The sequence below is a fragment of the Lepidochelys olivacea genome (assembly GCF_965140295.1).
Source record: "Lepidochelys olivacea isolate rLepOli2 genome assembly, chromosome: 7".
In the NCBI taxonomy this organism is placed as follows: domain Eukaryota; kingdom Metazoa; phylum Chordata; order Testudines; family Cheloniidae; genus Lepidochelys; species Lepidochelys olivacea.
This window is the reverse complement of record NC_140417.1, coordinates 31,470,418-31,486,733: the sequence shown is the minus strand read 5'-3', so window position 1 is coordinate 31,486,733 and position 16,316 is coordinate 31,470,418. Positions and strand designations below refer to the sequence as shown.

The following is a 16,316-nucleotide window of genomic DNA, read 5'->3' as shown; positions in this document are numbered from 1 at the left end:
GCCGGGGGCCAGTGTCAGCTCCCCCCACCCCAGTGCCAGGAGAACATTCCCGTGCCCATCCCCCCCTCAGGAGATACATCCCCCAGCTCATTCAGCCACAGGAGGGAGCCCCTCCCCACCCCTTGCTGAGGCTCCTGGGGGTGAGGAGGGGTCCCTGTCCTGCACAGGGCACAGCTCACCAGCAGGGGGCTGCCACTCCATTGAACTGATCCCTCTACAAGTAAAAAAAAAAAAACCCCTCCCCCCCACTACCCCCACAGCTGGCATTGGTACCCATGCCCCTTCCTCGATTTTGCCTAGAGACCAACTGGACCACCCTGGGGCGTCCTCTGCCCCCCAGAGGGGTTGGGTTCAGCCAATGCAAGTTCTTCAGTCTCTCCCCTCCCCTGGGGGGGGTCCTAGAGCGACCCCTAGTGTGTCACTATCGGGTAGATGAAGGCCCTGACCCCTTAACCAAGCAGGATCCAGGGCACTAAGGAAGCAGGGGACTTCAGCTGTCCTCCTCCCCCCCAACTCAGAGGGAGCTGGAGGATGGGGGAGGGGGCTCCAGAGCCATGCCCACCAGTGAGGAGGGGTGCTGGGGCCCCCGCCCATGGTTGCGGGAGGCAGCAGGCCGGATGAGTGGCGGGGGTGGCTGGTTGGGCGACAGTCTGGGCTGCAGGAAGCGACCCTGCTGGAGGGGGGGTGGCTGGCGGTGCAGCGTGGGTGCTGTGGGCAGCGTGGGCCGCAGCAAGGGGGGAGGCTGCGACAGCGTGGTGGGTGGCAGGCGGGGGGAGGCAGAGGGCAGAGCTGCTGCACTGGACGCTGGGGGCTGCGGCTGCTGCTGGGCAGAGCGGGACACGGCTGTGATCTGCACCTGCAAGGAGAGAGCAGAGTGAGTGGGGAGCCATGCAGGGTGCCTGGGACTGGCAGGGGAGGGGGCTGTGGGTCAGACTGATGGGCCTTGGCTGGATGTGGGGCACCCAGGGCTGGCAGGGCAGGGGGCTGTGGGTCAGACTGCCGGGGCTCAGCTGAGTGTGTGGGGTGCCCGGGGCTGGCAGGGCAGAGGGCCGTTGGTCAGACTGAGGGAAATGGCAGAGGTGGGAGCTGCGTGTGGTAGAATGAATGGCTGGGATGGCAGGGGGTTGCTGTTTAGATTGAGGGGCACCAGCTAGGCTGGGATTGGAGGGGTCTGTGGGTACAAGTCAGGGGTCTCACCCCTTCCTCACCTCATCGTCGTCCTCACTGCTGGCCAGTGAGACACTGGAGCTCTTGGTGTCATGGGGCGGGGAGCGGCCCCTTGGGGATCCCCCCTGCTCAGCCTCCCACTCCTGCAGCACCTCCTCCAGGTTGAAGCGGCGCCGGTAGCTGACGAAGAAGGTTTTCACCTGGGCCAGCGTCTTGTTGCCGATCACCCCAGCCACGGCCTGGAAATCCTTACCATACCTGCGGATGGCTGGAGAGAGGGGAGGGGATCAGCTACCCAGGGGAGGCAGGGCCCCAGCATGCTGGGAGGAGTCCAGGGGCAGCTATCCACATGAGGGGGCACCAGCTACATCCCCAGGCTGGTGTCACTTAGATACCCAGGGGGCAGCCGGGATTGGGAGGGGTGTCTACACCCCGCCCCCACGCTCCCTCCCTGGAGCCTCCTCCCCCAGCCCCAGCTCACCCTGCACAGCCAGCAGCTGCTCATCTGTTGTCCAGCGTGAGTTGAACTTGCCGTTCCCCTGGCGGGAGAGTGGAGAGCATCAGGCTAGGACTCAGACCTGCCCTTCCCCTTGTGGCTGGTCCCACCCCTTCCCTCACCCTCCCATGGGGCTGGTACTGGGCTCGCACTTCCTCTCCCCAACCCTTGTGCCCCATGGGAGCTGGGCCCAGCACCTCACCTCCCCCAACAGGGGCTTGTTCCTTCTCCCCCTACATGGGGGTCGGTGCCCCTCATCTCACCTCGGGGGGCCGCAGCTTGTCAATCCCACCCTCCAGGGCCTGCTTCATGCTGCTGTTGATCTGCTTGATGCACTGGACCTGGGTGGATGGGGAGAGAAGGGGCCTGTCAGCGAGAGCTGGGGGCAAAGGGGGTCAGGGGTTACCTGGTGCTTGATGAAGACAAACTGCAGTTCGAGGTGGTGCAGCACCAGGGTGCCCAGATCAGGGCTGGGGGGTTGATAGGCTGATGGGGGGTCAGGGTTACCTGGCACTTGAGGGAGACGATCTGTGAGTCGAGGTGGCGCAGCACCAGGGTGCCCATGGCAGGGCTGGGGGGTTGGCAGGTGTGATGGGGGGTTGGGGTTACCTGGCGCTTGAGGGAGACGAGCTGTGAGTCGAGGTGGCGCAGTGCCAGGGTGCCCACGTCAGGGCTGGCCGATATACCAGCGATGTCATCCTGGCTCAGGTACATGCCCTTGGGGGGGCGCCGGCGTGAGCGCAGTGGGTGGTGCCGATACTGCGACAGCTGCGCCTCCTTCCTCACAGGCCCTGAGCCCGATCCTGGGCCCGGCCGGCTGCTCGGCAGCTTCTGGTAGCTTGGCTGGGCAGGGAATGGAGCTGGTCTGAATACAGCGCCCCCTAGGGATCCCTGCTGCAGCACAGTGCCATGGACTGGCTCCTCCCACAACACCCCCTACAGCACAGCACCCCCCACACCATCCCATGGCACAGTGCCCCCTACTGACCTCCTGCTGACCCCTGGAGCACAGTGCCCTCTAATGATCCACTGCAGCCCAGGGTCCCCTCTCCCACCCCTCAAAGCACAGAGCCCAAGCAAGTGGGGATGTGCCCTCCCCCACCCACCTGCCTGTGAGCCATCCCACCCCCAACCCCTCACCTCCTTCTTGGGGTCCATGGCATCAAACTCCCCCTCGCTGGCTGCCCGTCCCTCCTCCATCTCGTCGTTACTGGCGGGGAGCATGGCATGGGTTAGAGGGGATGGTACCAAGAACCCCAGGCTGCCCCCCAACCAGACTCCCCAGCCCCTACCCTCCACAACCTCACCACAAACCCCCTGTCCCCACCATCTGTCCTCCACCCCCTCCATGGCCATCTAGCCTGCCCTGCTTCCCTCACCCAGAATCCCCACCCTGCCCACCCCTGTACCTCCCCCGTCCCATACCTCACCTGTCATCTCTCTCCTTCTTGCTGAGCAGCCGGCGGGCCTGTCGGTCCATGACACTCGTGCGGCTCCTTGTCTTCTTCCAGGAGTAGTAATACTTCACCAGGCTGGGGATCAGCTTGTCGGGGAGCTGGGGACAGATAAGGGAGGGGGGTCAGATGCCTTGGGGGGAGTGGGGAGGTTGAGGCGCTTGGCAGGGGGGTGAGTGGGGGGAATACGATATCTGGGAATGGAGTGGTGAGGTGCTTGGGGAGATTGAATGGTCCAGGGAGGGATGGGATGACAAGGAAGGGGAGAGAGCAGGAGGAGATGCTTGTTGAGGGGACAGACTCAAGAGAGGGATGGGATGCTGGGTGTGGGAGGGGTGGAAGGAGATGCCTGCTGCAGGGGAGACTGGAGGGAGGGATGGGAATGTGGGGAAGGGGGAGATGCATGGGGAGGAAGAGATGGGATACCAGGGGTATGAGGGCAGAGACTGGAGGCAGAGATGGGATGCGGGGGGGCAGGAGTGGGAGGAGATGCAGGAGGAGGGAGGGATGGGATGCAGTGGGCGTGGGCGAGGGGTGGGAAGAGATGCTGGGGGGGAGTGATGGGGTGAGGGATGGGATGCCAGAGGTATGAGGGGGAGAGCAGATGCTGGTGGGGGGAAGAGACTGGAGGGAGAGAGGGGATGTGGGGGGGGGCAGGGGCGGAGATGCAGGGGGAAGGAGAGATGGGATGCATGGGGAAAAAGTAGGAGGGGGAGAGGAAGGAGAAGCCTGCCAGGATCCCCATGGGAAGGAAGGTGGGCTCCCAGCTATGGAGGGTACAGGAAGTCCCCACCCCCATGCCAGGTCCCTTTGGGGTGAGGTAGCACCATCACACAAGGTAGGGTGGTTGGCATATATCACATAGGTTGGCTGCAGGGGGAGATGGGGACATGGTGGCATATACCATCAGCTGGGTGTGGAGAGGGGGGGCAGTGCAGTCATTAGCACATACCACCTGCTGGCTGCAGGGGGAGAGACAGTGGCAAATGCCATTTGGTCACTGTGGAGGAAAGAGAGGGTGCCATATACTATCTATTAGCTGCAGCGGAGGGAGCGGGGCACATACCATCCACTGGCTATGGGAGTAGGGGGTGGCACAAGCTATCTTTGCTAGCTGCCAGGTGGTGGTTGGTGGCATGTACCATCTTTGCTGGCTGCTGGGTGGGGATGCATGGAACATACTATGTGATGGCTGGGGGGGCAATTGTAGCATATGCCAATTCTGTTGGCTACAGGAGGGATGGCAGGTACCATCTGTTGGCTGGGGGGAGCAGGCATGTCAGGTGCCATCTGCTGGTTGTGCGACAGGGGGCAGGTACCATGTGCCAGCTGCAAGGAGATTGTAGGTACCATGTGCTGGTTGTATGGGGGAGAGGAGTGCAGTGGAATGTACCATCTGCTTGTTTGCAAGGGGTGAGTTGCAAGCACCATCTGCTGGCTGAGGGGGCGTAATAGGCACATACCATCTGCTGGATGCGCGCGAAGCTCTTGCCATGGAAGCTGAACGCCTGCTCGAATAGCACCTTGTCCTCCACCGTCCACTCGTCTGGAAAGGGCGTGAAGTTGGCCAGGTCAGCCAGAGACTTCTCCACATCATGCTTGTGCCACAGCAGCATCCCCAGGGCCTGGGGTGATATGGGGGGTGAGAGGGGCAGCAGCATCCGCAGGGTGGGGAGGGGACAATGAGATGGGGATGATGGGGATCCCCAGGATGGAATGAGGGAGATGAGCTAGGGTGAGGTTTGCTGTGTCCTGGAGGTAGGGTAGGGGAGATGTGTCCCTAAGGTGGGGGAAGATGATGAGACAGGGCAGGAGTGGTCAGCGTCCCCAGGGCAATGGAGGGTGGGTGAGATGGGGGCAAGACGGTTAAGTATCCCAAGGACGGGGTAGAATCCTGGGGGGGTTGTTGGGGGGAGGCCAGGTCAGGCATCCCGGGGCATGGTGAGGTAAGATGGGGTTGTATCCCTGGGACCTGGGGGACACAAGAATCAAAAGGCCCAAATTCTGTGGGATCTACCCCCACACGGCTGCCCCATGCAGTGTGCGGGGTGGGGGCAATCTACCTGCTCAATGTTGTAGCCATGCTTGTCCTTGGCCATTGCAATGTATTTGTCCACTGGGCAGGAGAGAAGAGATGAGACAAGTCATCAGGACAACTTCCTGCAGGACCCTTCCCTTCCCTCCCAATTCCCACCACCAGACGTATCACATCCACTGTGCAGATTGTCCTGAGACAGCACAGCACATGCATGGCAGGGGGTGTCTGATGCCAAGTGTGTATTGGGCAGGGGTTGGTGTGATACTGAATGTGTATGTGCGGGGAGGGCAAGTGTCTAACACTGAGTCTATGTGTGGGAGGGGTCTGATACCAGTCATGTGTGCACAGCTGTGCCAGAGAGGGCCGGGGGGGGGGAGGGTGCGTGCATGTGGGGACATGCCTGGAAGGGATGTGCATGCACGGTGGGTGTGTCTGATGTGGGGGCATGCATGTCGGGTGGGTGTCTGATACACAGGGGTGTGCACGAATGGGGTGTCTGATGTGCGGTTATGCATGCGGGGTGCACCTGTGATACACGAGGGGTGCACGCAGGGTGGTGTCTCTGGTACCTGAGGGGTGTGCATGCAAGGGGGGTGTCTGATGCTGTGGGGCTGGATATTTGTCTCTCTGTGTTGGGTCTGAGATCAGCAAGTGTGAGAACCATCCAGCCCCCCTGCCCCGTCTCACCCAAGGGACATTCTGTCTAAGCCCACACTCCCCCTGTACCCCTGCAGTGCAAGAAGTTGATCCCCAGAGTGGACCCTCCCCACTCCATTTCTCTGATCCCAACCCTGCCCTGCCCTGCCCTGCAGGATGGGGAAGCAGGGTCCTGGGCAGTGAATATCTCTAGAAGGAGGGGGGCAAGCCATGGCCATCTCCCCCAGGTCCTAAACCCCACTGGAGCAGGAGCCGAAGAGTTAGAAATGACTCATCTAGAGCATCTGTGGGGGAAAGCAGAGGGGAGGAGCAGCATGTGGGGGCCAGGGGAGGAGTAAGGGGGCAGTATGCTGGGTGGGGCAGAGGGGATTGCTAGGCCAAGGAAAGGGGGAGAGAGATTTGCTGCCCATGGGAAAGGGGGGCAGCACACTGGGCGTGGGGGGAGGGGTTTGCTGGGGGCAGCTGTGCACTGGGCTAGGAAAGGCATTCTGGGCTTGGGGGACAAAGGGGATTGCTGGGTGGGGGAGGGCGCAGCCCTCTGTGCTGTGGAGGTTGCTGGGTGGGCCCGGGGGGATAGAGGTTGGGGAGGGGAGGAGGTAGCATGCTGGGCTGGCAAACGAGGGGGCTGTGGGAGATGGGAGAGATGGGCAGTGCACTGGGCCAGGGGAAAGAGGCAGTGAGCTACGCTTGGGCAGGGAGGAAAAGAGGGCCATGTGCTGAGCTGGATTGGGGCATTGATTGGCAGGGGAAGGGGGCATTGCTGTGCCAGAGGAGGGAGAAAGGGGTTGCTGGGCTGGTGCCTTGCCCAGTCAGGGCAGCGGGAGGGGGGAACAGCCACAGCCAGCAGGTGCCTTGGCTGTGGTGCCCATGTGCTAATGATAGGGGCTAGGGGCTGCTCACATTTGGCATCTGACACGCAGTGGTTGGGCGACCAGACCAGCATCCCCTTCAGCTCCTTGTTGCTGTAGCGAGCGGGGCTTTCTGCATCAGACAGACAGGAGACAAAGGGTCAGCACAGAGCTCCCCCTGCCAGACACTCCTGGGCCCCACACATCACAGCCCCCAAGCCCCTGCTCCGCTCTAGGATTCACCCCACAAAATGAAGAGGGCAGCAGGAACCAAGACCCCACAGCTCTGCCAGTGCCCCTCAATCCTGACCCACAGCCCCGTTATGCTCCGCCCACCGCACAGCTCTGATGATGCCCCTCAACCCCAACCGACAGCCACAGTGAGAGAAAAGCAACTGTACTGAGCCCCCCAGCAGCCCAGCTGGCAGCGGAGGCAGCTGTAGCTCTATGCCAGGAAAAGCTTCTTGCTGTGCCAATGCACAAGTGTGGGGAGGAGAGACTATGGGCACAGTCAGGCCCAGAGTATGTTGCTCTGCTCCTGGTAATGGGGGAGGTGGGGCATTGGGAGGGCAGGCACCATGCATGGAGGAAGCGAGTACACTTTTCCCCTCTGCTCCTCTGCCCTTTTGGACCTTAATAAAGCCCAGCACCCCCATTCAATCCCACTCAACCCCACCCAGGCACTGTCTTGGGGGAGGGGGCTCCCTCAACATGTGAGGGGGGGAAGGCTGCCTGCAGACAGACCAACCCCTCACTCCTCTCTCTGCTCCCCCCATCAAGCCCTCACTGAGTGAGGCTGGGTGGGTACAGCCATTGATCCTGGGAGACTGGAGTTAGGATTTCTAAAGAGTGGTGCCCCCTGCTGTCTCTGCCCCTCCCCAGGAATCCAGACAGCATCAGTACCCTTACCTGGCTTGCACTCAGGGATCACAGCTTGGTAATCAGCCCCCACCCGAATCATGCTGTCTACAAGGGAAGGAGAGGGGCAGGTGTGAGGGAGCAGCTGCAGTTGAAGGAGAGAACCCAGGCGTTAGTCCCTCAACCCCTAGCTGCCCTCCCCTAAGGGAGGGAAATCTTGGACTTTCCTGTGAGTTCCAAGCTCCCATAGAACAGGGCTGAGATGTGACATGGATTAGTTGGGAGGCCCCCCCAAGATGCTGCAGGAAGTGATGGCTCAGTAGGGGGTACTCTCCCCTCCAGTCAGTGCAGATCCCAGTGCAGCACTAGGGGGTGCTATGCTGCAGGGAGCTGGGCAGGGGGCTCAGTAGGGGGTGCTCTCCCCTTCAGTCAGTGCTGACCCCAGTGCCCCAGTTAAGCACTAGGGGGCGCTGTGCTGCATGAAGTGAGATGGGGCTCATTAGGGGTCTCTACCCTCCCAGTCAGTGCTGGCCCTTATGCAGTATTAATTCCTAGCTCTGGTAATACCATTCTTCCTAAATACTCGGTCAAATAAGTACAGCTTCTCCTTCACTTCCCAAACTACAGTGTAGCTTTGTTTAGCTGTTAATCAGCCCAGACAGCCCTCCCCAGAGATGGCTGCATCCCAGCACCAGGCCAGGGATCCCTGTATAGAAACAGCCCTCGCGGCCCCTGCCCCCCCCCCCCCCCGCGCAGCTGCATATCAGAGTTGGACAAGCAATCTAGCCCTAGACGCACTGGTCCACGGGGGGTGGGGGGCTACACTATCCCATTCCCCTCTCTACTTCCCACCCCACCCCTGGCTCTCTTTCCCAGGAAGCCTGACTTGTCACAGCTGCAGCCTGATCTGGAAGCATTTAGCCAGCGCCTGCCAAGGAGCTGCCCTGCTTTCACTTTCCGGCACGGGGCCCAAGAAACACACGCAAGGGAGGGGGGAATGGGGAGAGGACGTGGTGGGGGGAGGTCTGCTCCTAGGAGGATCCCACACCCACAGGCAAGCTAGAATGGGAAGGGCTCCCAGCTGTTGATGGGTACCACCCAGGTAGTTACCCCCTTCCTGAACACTATATAACCCCCACCCTCCAGGATGCACCCCACCCCCGGCAGGGGGTGGTGGCTGGCTGCAGCGCAGTTGTGACAGGCGCTCTCGCTGGGTAGGAGGGGGGTGTCTTTGGCAGAATTTCCCAGTATCTTGACCAGCTGGGGGCGGTGGGACACCACCACCTCTGCACACTTGGAGGAAGAACATGAGAGGTCTCGGAGGTGAGACCCCCCCCCCCTTTCCTTAGTGATGGGCTAACAGGGCTGGCAAGGGAGGGTGTTCAAACAGCAGACTAGCACTCCACCCTGTTGACTCCCCACCCCGTACTCCTGGGTTGCTTGTGCCTCCCCAGAGCCAGCAGCAAAGGGGCGTAACTGTCCCCCCCCACACATTCCCCGAACGGATTCCACATGGCCGGTGGGAGGAATCGGCCGCTCTAATCTCCTCGGAGCCCCCCAGCACATCCCTTGCTGGCGCTGGTGTGCGGCGGGGGGAGGGGGGCTAACAAAGCCGGCTGACGCTGGGAGGCAGCAGGCACACACGAGGGCGCCAGGGGACAATGGGGTCGAATCTGTTAGGAAAAGCAACCTTCCAGTGATGCCCCAGCTCTTTGTTCAGCCGGGAGCGCCCCTTTGCTCACCCTGGGGCTAAGTTTGGGAAGGGGTTGCCCCCCCAACACCCCAGTGTTGTTCTGTGTGTCGTCCCCCCCCGCCGCTCCCAGGGATCGGGCCCCAGCTAGGATTGCAGGAGAAATAATATTCCAGCATTGTTGTATTCTACACTGTATTCTAGTCCCGGGCCGCCCCAGCTAACCCCAGGAGCCATGGCGGTCACCACGTCTCCCTGTTGGACGCCAGGTGAGGAGGGGATCCTGAGACGCCTTAGAAAGTGGGGTTAATTCAAGTCACTAGGGAGATAGCATCCTCCCTCCCCGCGCGCTTCCCGATTCTGGGGGAACCGGGCCACACGCTGTCACTTCACCAGACCTGGGAAGTTGTCGCCAGCTCCCTATCCCTGACCCTTAGGGCCTCTCACTCCAGCGGAGTTTTTCTCCTCCACGGGAAGATGCGGTCTGCAAGCGTGGCGTGACCTCCCCGTCTACACGCGTGGCGCACCACGACCCCCCCTCGACCGCACGCGTGGCGTGAGCCCCCACCAAGTCCACGCTCGTGGCGTGTCACGACCCCCCAGTCCACATGCGTGTAGCAAGTGAATCATCCTCGGCTCCCGTTCCGGGACACGCACGCGTGATCCGTGTGTGGAGTGGACCGTAGCTGGCTCCCTGCCCCTTGCACAATAGCTGTGCCCCCAGTCTGGCACTTACCATGCGAATGCTCTTCTTCGCTGCTCTCATCCTCCGAGGTCTGATGATTGCCATTGGTGGCCGATTTCGCCCGGCTCCTCGACAGGATCCCGGAGGCTGGGCCGGATTTTTCCATCACGGAAGGCATTGCCCCCCCAGCTCCCTCTGCTTTGCGGCCCCCTCCACCACAGGAATCCCCCCCTTTAGCTCTGGTTCAGGGTGGAGGACACGCGCGCGCTGGTCGGTGGCGACTTGAAACAATCCAAAATTAAAACAGCGAAGGGGCGAAACTTACAACCCCAGAAAAATCCATGGGGGGCGGATCCCAGGGTGGAGGGATCCCCAAAATTCCCTGCAAAGGGAGGAGGATTTCAGGGTTCCTTTTCCCAGATTGAAATCTTTCCTCCCATTCAAAAGTTTCCCAAACTCCCCTGAAATGAGGGGGGGGGACGACTTTCCAACAAACCCCTTTGCTCCCAACACCTGAAATTCCAGATGCTTCTCCCCCCGCAAAAAATAACCTACCAAATGCAAAAAACGGGGAGGGAGTTGGGTTAAAAATTAGGGATTTCCCCCCAACTCTCCCCTGGGGACGATCTGACCCCAGTTTCCTTCTATGGCTTCTTTCTTCCTCCAAAGATGTAGCAACTTGTGCACAAAAATAAAAGTGACCTCCAGGAGTAAGGGGTGGAAATGGGGTAGGGGGTCCTGATTCCAGGGGCTGGGGATGCTGCAAGAAGAGGGGGGTTGACTCAGTGTGTGTGGTGGAGGGGGGAACCCTGGTGGGAAAGTTGCGTGGGCAGGAGGTTTTACAGGAGCTCCGGTGCCTGCCTCCGTCTCTCCTCACACACACACACACAATGAGAGTCAGACTGGAGCTTCCTCGGTCGGCTCCTGCTGCTTGCTGCTGCTGGGGAAAAGTAGTTCCAGCTCCCCTGGCCTCAGCACCTCCCAGCTGAACCCCTCCGCCTGGATGCACATCTGGCCAGAGGGGGGCAGGCAGGGGCAAGAGGCAGGCAGAAGGAGGGGGAGAGAGAGTTGAGCCCAGATGTGTATGTAAGGAGGGGGATGTACTGAATGAGAGGAGCTGCTGGGTGGGTCTTTATGTTGTCTTTTAAAATGCCACTCTCCCTGCAGAAGGGATGAAAGAGAGAAAATGAGAGAAATGGAGGGCTGTTCAGAGACAGAGACACCCAGGGGTGCTGGAATCATTTCTATAGTAGGGGTCCTAAGAGCCACTGAACCAAACTGTAAACCCTGAATAGAATGGAAGCCACTTCAAGTCAAGGGGTGCAGCATCCCCAGCACCCCTAATTCCAGCACCTGTGGAGACAGCCCCCACCCCAGCAGGCTAGAGGACCTAGCTTTTTCAATGGGTATATTTCTCCCCACCCAGTACACACCCTCCCCTTTCTGCCTATTGCACTGTATGCCTTCTTGGACCAGATGTGCTTAGCGTATGTGAATGAATATAGATAAATGGATAGATGAATAGAATAGATATGCATACATAGATTTAAATATGTATACAGAGAGACAGATTAGATAAAGGAGTATATATGGGGAGAGACAGAGATGGATAAATGGAGAGGTATGTGGGGTGATAGATGGATATTTATGGATAGATGGATCAATAGATAGAGGTGTATGTATGGGGATGGATGGTAGGTAGGTAGATAGAGGGGTGTGTATAGGAACAGATGGATAGCTAGATATAGGTCTATAACATCTATTCTCTCAGCCTATCACTTCTAGGAGAATCCCTTGTAATATATTTATTAGCACAGTATTACCATTGTTTTCTTATGTTTATGTCAAGTAAATTAATGCTTCCTTCGATTTTTTTTTCTTTTTACCTTTCTAGCCCTCCTGTCACTGGATAGCCACCCCAGGGAACACATGGGGGTGGGGGGGGGTGTAAAATATACCCTAGCAGCTGTTCAATGGCACTTTAAATAAAGGAGAAGTGGACATCCTCAAGTAAAACTCAAATCTATCTAAGTAGTATAGGCAGAGCTCATACTTACCCAACACTTCCCATTATTAGAGCCTGTTTTCAGTTGCTTATAACTTTGCCAAACTTTAACCATTCAGCCTGAAATTTTCCATGCTGGGTGTCTGCCTCAGGAAGAACTTTTTTGGCAAATCTCAGCAAAAACAGTTCAGCCATTCCTGAGAATGAGATTAGGGAAAAATACATTGTTTGGCCCATGCTAACAATATTAAGAATAAACTCACGTCCTACTCACACCCCCAACCTCAGGAAGGGATCGAAGGGGTTAATAATCCAATGGAAATTTTAAGGCACATTTTTGCTAATAGCTGGATTTTGCCAGCTGGTTTTAAACCTTCCCCCACTTTTGCATAAAGTTCTGAGGTGCAAAAAAGCAGACCAGATCCCTCTCCAGTACGAGGGAAAGTAGCAGGGGGTGAGAGAAGAAGCTGTTTATCCCTAGACTCTGTGATCATCTAGTAGGTTGGGTGCTGAGCTACTCTCTAGCATAGGCTGTTTGTCCCTTCACAGTGCTGGTATTGCTGGGGGTTGGGTAGGTATGGGGGGAGGCCCTCTGGGAGCTGACTGGAGATTTGCTTGTTTCCCAGCTGATTAGCTGGATTGGAATGCAGGAGTCAGGTATTTATTTGGGTTACTTTGATGTAAATTGGTTACTCCAGATTTACACCACATAGCAGAACCTCAGATCAGGAATAGGACTATGCTGAATACATGCAATCAGTGCACAAAACCCACCAACACTCGTGTGCACACAACCAACTCACACAAGCAGCAAACACAATCAACACGTGCACAAAACCAGTTCAATCAGCTCACATATATCACACACAACTAGCACACACAAACACAAATACAGTGGGCCCACTTCATCTTGTGCAAAGCAAGTGCCCAGCACTGCCATTCTGTGCTGCTGGTGTTTCATATCCACTGTCCCCTGAGCATGTCTCTCTGGGCTGTGGCTGAGAACCAGGCCATGGGATGTTTAGGTCCAACTAGCTTGTGTTGTATTGATGGGTCTGTTCAAGGGCTAACGATGTTGGATGTGATTGAGGGAGGAAGTGGGGGGTTGATTTCTGCAGACCACCAGCAAACCACCTGGCTCAAGCGGCACAGAACGGGTTGGGGATGGGAACAGGAACATACACAATGCCCAGGGATTTGGCAGACTGCATAGCTTCCACTGTAGCAGCCATCTCCAGGCCCTGGCCGGGTGGGGTGAGCAGAAGGGGATCCCAGTCCCTGGTTCCCCCTGATGTTGTAGGGACCCTGGCCCGCCCAGCTAGTATTGTGTTTAGAGACAACAGCAACAGTGGAGCGAACACTATCCATCCCCATATATACCCCTCTAAACTATCCATCCATCTATCTATCTAAGTAGTACAGGCAGAGCTGGTAGAGAAGTTTACCCAATACTTCCCATTATGAGACCCTGTTTCTAGTTGCTTATAGCTTTGGCAACCCCCTGCCCCTGGCCACCACCCCATGTACAAGTGTCTGTCTGCTTCCACATGCCTCTGAATTCCTCCATCTCCATACACCCCCCCCCCATCTCCCCATACACGTCCTTTATCCATCCATCTCCCCGTCCCATCCATCTATTCCTCCCTCTTTCCCCACAGACACCCCTACATCTCAAATGCTCACATCCTGGCAGTATTCTAATCACTGCCCCAGTGCCACAAACTCCCCCCATTACATGCCCCCACAACCCCTGGCAGCCTCCACACTGTTGTCAGCTGGAAGATGCAGCCCAGGCTCCATCCCCCAGTGTAAGGGAAGCTCTCTGCTGACCTTTTTTTTTTTCTCTTTCTCCTTCTCCTTTCCCCACCCCCTCCCCCTGCAGCCCAACAAAGCGGCGCCATTGTCTGAGCAGACACCTGCTCGCCTGGCCCTCCCTCTCCACCACTGAGACAGGCCTGGAGAAACGGCTGGGCTGCAGGAGGGAGTCTGTAAACACACCACTGGTGGGTGGCAGGAGGTGGGGGGCGGGAAGAGACACAATGGGAGCAGTAGGCTGGGGGGAAGCTGGTACAGGGATGGTGGGGAACTCCAGGGGAGCATGGGTATGGGGGAGCTCCCCCCACGCAGCCGGTGCTACTGGCACTGTGCAGGAGTGGTGGGGAACCCCAGTGCTAATGTAGGCAGAACAGCAGCAGCAAACATGAGTGAAAGGCCACCCTGTCCTCTTTCCATGTGTGGTGTAACCGCTGACTCCTTGCTAGATGTGTGCTGCTACTCCCCCCCCACACACACACACACTTTGAATGATGCTCCAGGAGTGGGAGTAGGAGGCTAAATGTCTCAGCAGAGACATCAGGTTGGCATTGAGCCCAATTCTTCTCTTGCCAGGAGACCAGAATCAGGGCCCCTTTCCCCTCCCCATCTGGTAGCACAGGGCTCAGACCCCCTCTCCCCTGGGGGATGTTCCAAAGATGGAAGGAGTTATTTTCAGATGCTCAATGTCAGGGCAGGATGGAGAATGCAGCAGCTGGGAGCTCTGGCCGCCCACTCTTTTTGCAGAGGAGAAATGGGGGGTGTGCCAAGGAGATGCTGCTGGGGAGTCTGAGTGTGAGATACAGGCCCACACTTTGTTCCCATGGCAGCGGTGGGATGGGCTGAGATATCCCCCTCACACCAGCCCCTGAGTTAGTGCCCCCTGGGCTTTTTTGGGAAGCTCAAGCACTATACTGCCCCTCCCAGAGGACCATCCATGGGGATCCCCCCCAGGACCTCCCCTGCGCTGGAAGTCTGGTTCCCTTGCTCCCAACCCACTTAACACACAGCACCTGTCACAGGGAGTCAGCAGGAGCACAAGGGGGATGGGCAGGGTCACCAGAGTTGGGGGTGGATTCCCTCTGCAGGGTTGCTGAGCCAGCTGGCCCTTGACAGAGAGGGACTGTGTGTGTGGGTGGGAGAGAGATGCTGTGTATATGAGACTGAAATTGTGTATAAGAGAGAGAGACTGACAGAGATTTTGTGTATGATTGTGTGTGTGAGGCTGCCTGTGTAACTGCCTGTGTATGTGACTCTGAGTGTGACACTGTGTGCATGTGTCTCACACACTCACACTGCATGTGTCTCTGTCTCGCACGTGCACTCACGCCCTGTGTCTATTCGATGGGAATTTTCCTCTCTCCTTTCCAAACCCCAAACTATAATCAGGCTCCTAAATTTAGCAGCCACCAATGAGGGCAGCCTGGCCCCCCCGCCCGCCTGCCGAGCATGAGGCCACTGGGGCCTGCCTGCCACCGTCAGCAGGAGCGCTTGCTTCATCCACCCGCCCTCCAGCTGCAGTTGTGGGATGAGGCACCCATAGGCTGGGGAGAATGAAGTTCCTGCTGCAAAATCCCTGCTCCTCCCAGCATGCACGCTACTTCCCCAGGGCCATTTGCAGTTGGGGATTCAGACTCATTGCACGTGCATGTGTGCATGTTTGTGTATGCATGTGCATGTACATTCGTGTTTGTATTTGTGCATTAATGTGGATTATGTGTACATGCATGCCTGTGTATGTTGTGTTTGCATGCATGTATGCATGCTTTTGTGTTCGTATGTGCAATACACAGCTCAAGCTCTGAATTCCCAGGTCTGGGTGTTTCATCATGAAGAGGCTGATCATCAAAGCCAAAGGGCGGGGGGATGATGCAGGGCCAGCGAGAGGAGAGCTCTATCCAGCTCCAGCCACTCTCCATCCTGCTGCAGATGAAAGGATGCCATGCCTCCCTCCTGGGAGCGGCTGGGGCAGCGCTGCAACCAGCCTGGAGCAGCAGGGAGGGGGGCCTGACTGGGGTCATGTGTATACACACACACAGAGGCTCCACACACTGCCTCTGCCTCACTCTTCCCAGCAGACACATAACAGCCTGCCCCTGCCCCAAATATGCAGCCACTATACACACACAGCATCACACACTGCCACCCTCCAACACACACAAACATGCGGCACCACGTGCTGCCACCCCCAAACTCACACAACATCACATGTGCTGCCTTCCAACACACACAGCACTGCACACTGCCACCATCCAACACACACATCACACACTGCCACCCCCACACATGCAGCACCACACACTGCAACCCTCAAACATACACAGACACACACTGCCACCCACAAACACACAAACAGCAACACACTGCCACCCACCAACACACACAGCAACACATTGCCATCCCCAATACATACACGCAGCACCACAAACTGCCACCATGCAACACACATACCCACACACATGGAGCACCACACACTCTCACACTACCTTCCAACACACACACACGCAGCACCAAACACTACCACCTCCTAACACACACACGCAGCACCACACATTACCACCTCCCAATATACACACACACAGCACCACACACTGCCTCTTCCCAAC

The 16,316-nt window shown here is 57.9% G+C and overlaps 1 protein-coding gene across 2 annotated transcripts; it reads right to left on the bottom strand.

The window, feature by feature from the left end:
* Window positions 1-377: 377 nt before the first annotated feature.
* On the bottom strand, window positions 378-10,825 carry RCOR2 (REST corepressor 2). 2 transcript variants are annotated; one of them, XM_084633501.1, is made up of 12 exons: window positions 9,945-10,820; window positions 7,570-7,626; window positions 6,713-6,793; window positions 5,181-5,233; window positions 4,581-4,742; window positions 3,094-3,218; window positions 2,804-2,873; window positions 2,273-2,506; window positions 1,927-2,004; window positions 1,649-1,706; window positions 1,209-1,435; window positions 378-856 (listed from the first exon to the last, which is right to left on the bottom strand). In XM_084633501.1, the coding sequence occupies exons 1-12, from the start codon at window positions 10,069-10,071 to the stop codon at window positions 515-517; spliced, it is 1,614 nt and encodes a 537-aa protein (XP_084489627.1). In that variant the 5' UTR covers window positions 10,072-10,820; the 3' UTR covers window positions 378-514. The 2 variants fall into 2 exon arrangements, with proteins under 2 accessions (XP_084489627.1, XP_084489628.1); XM_084633502.1 differs by lacking the exon at window positions 7,570-7,626 and having other exon boundaries at window positions 9,945-10,825.
* Between the last annotated feature and the right edge of the window lie 5,491 nt (window positions 10,826-16,316).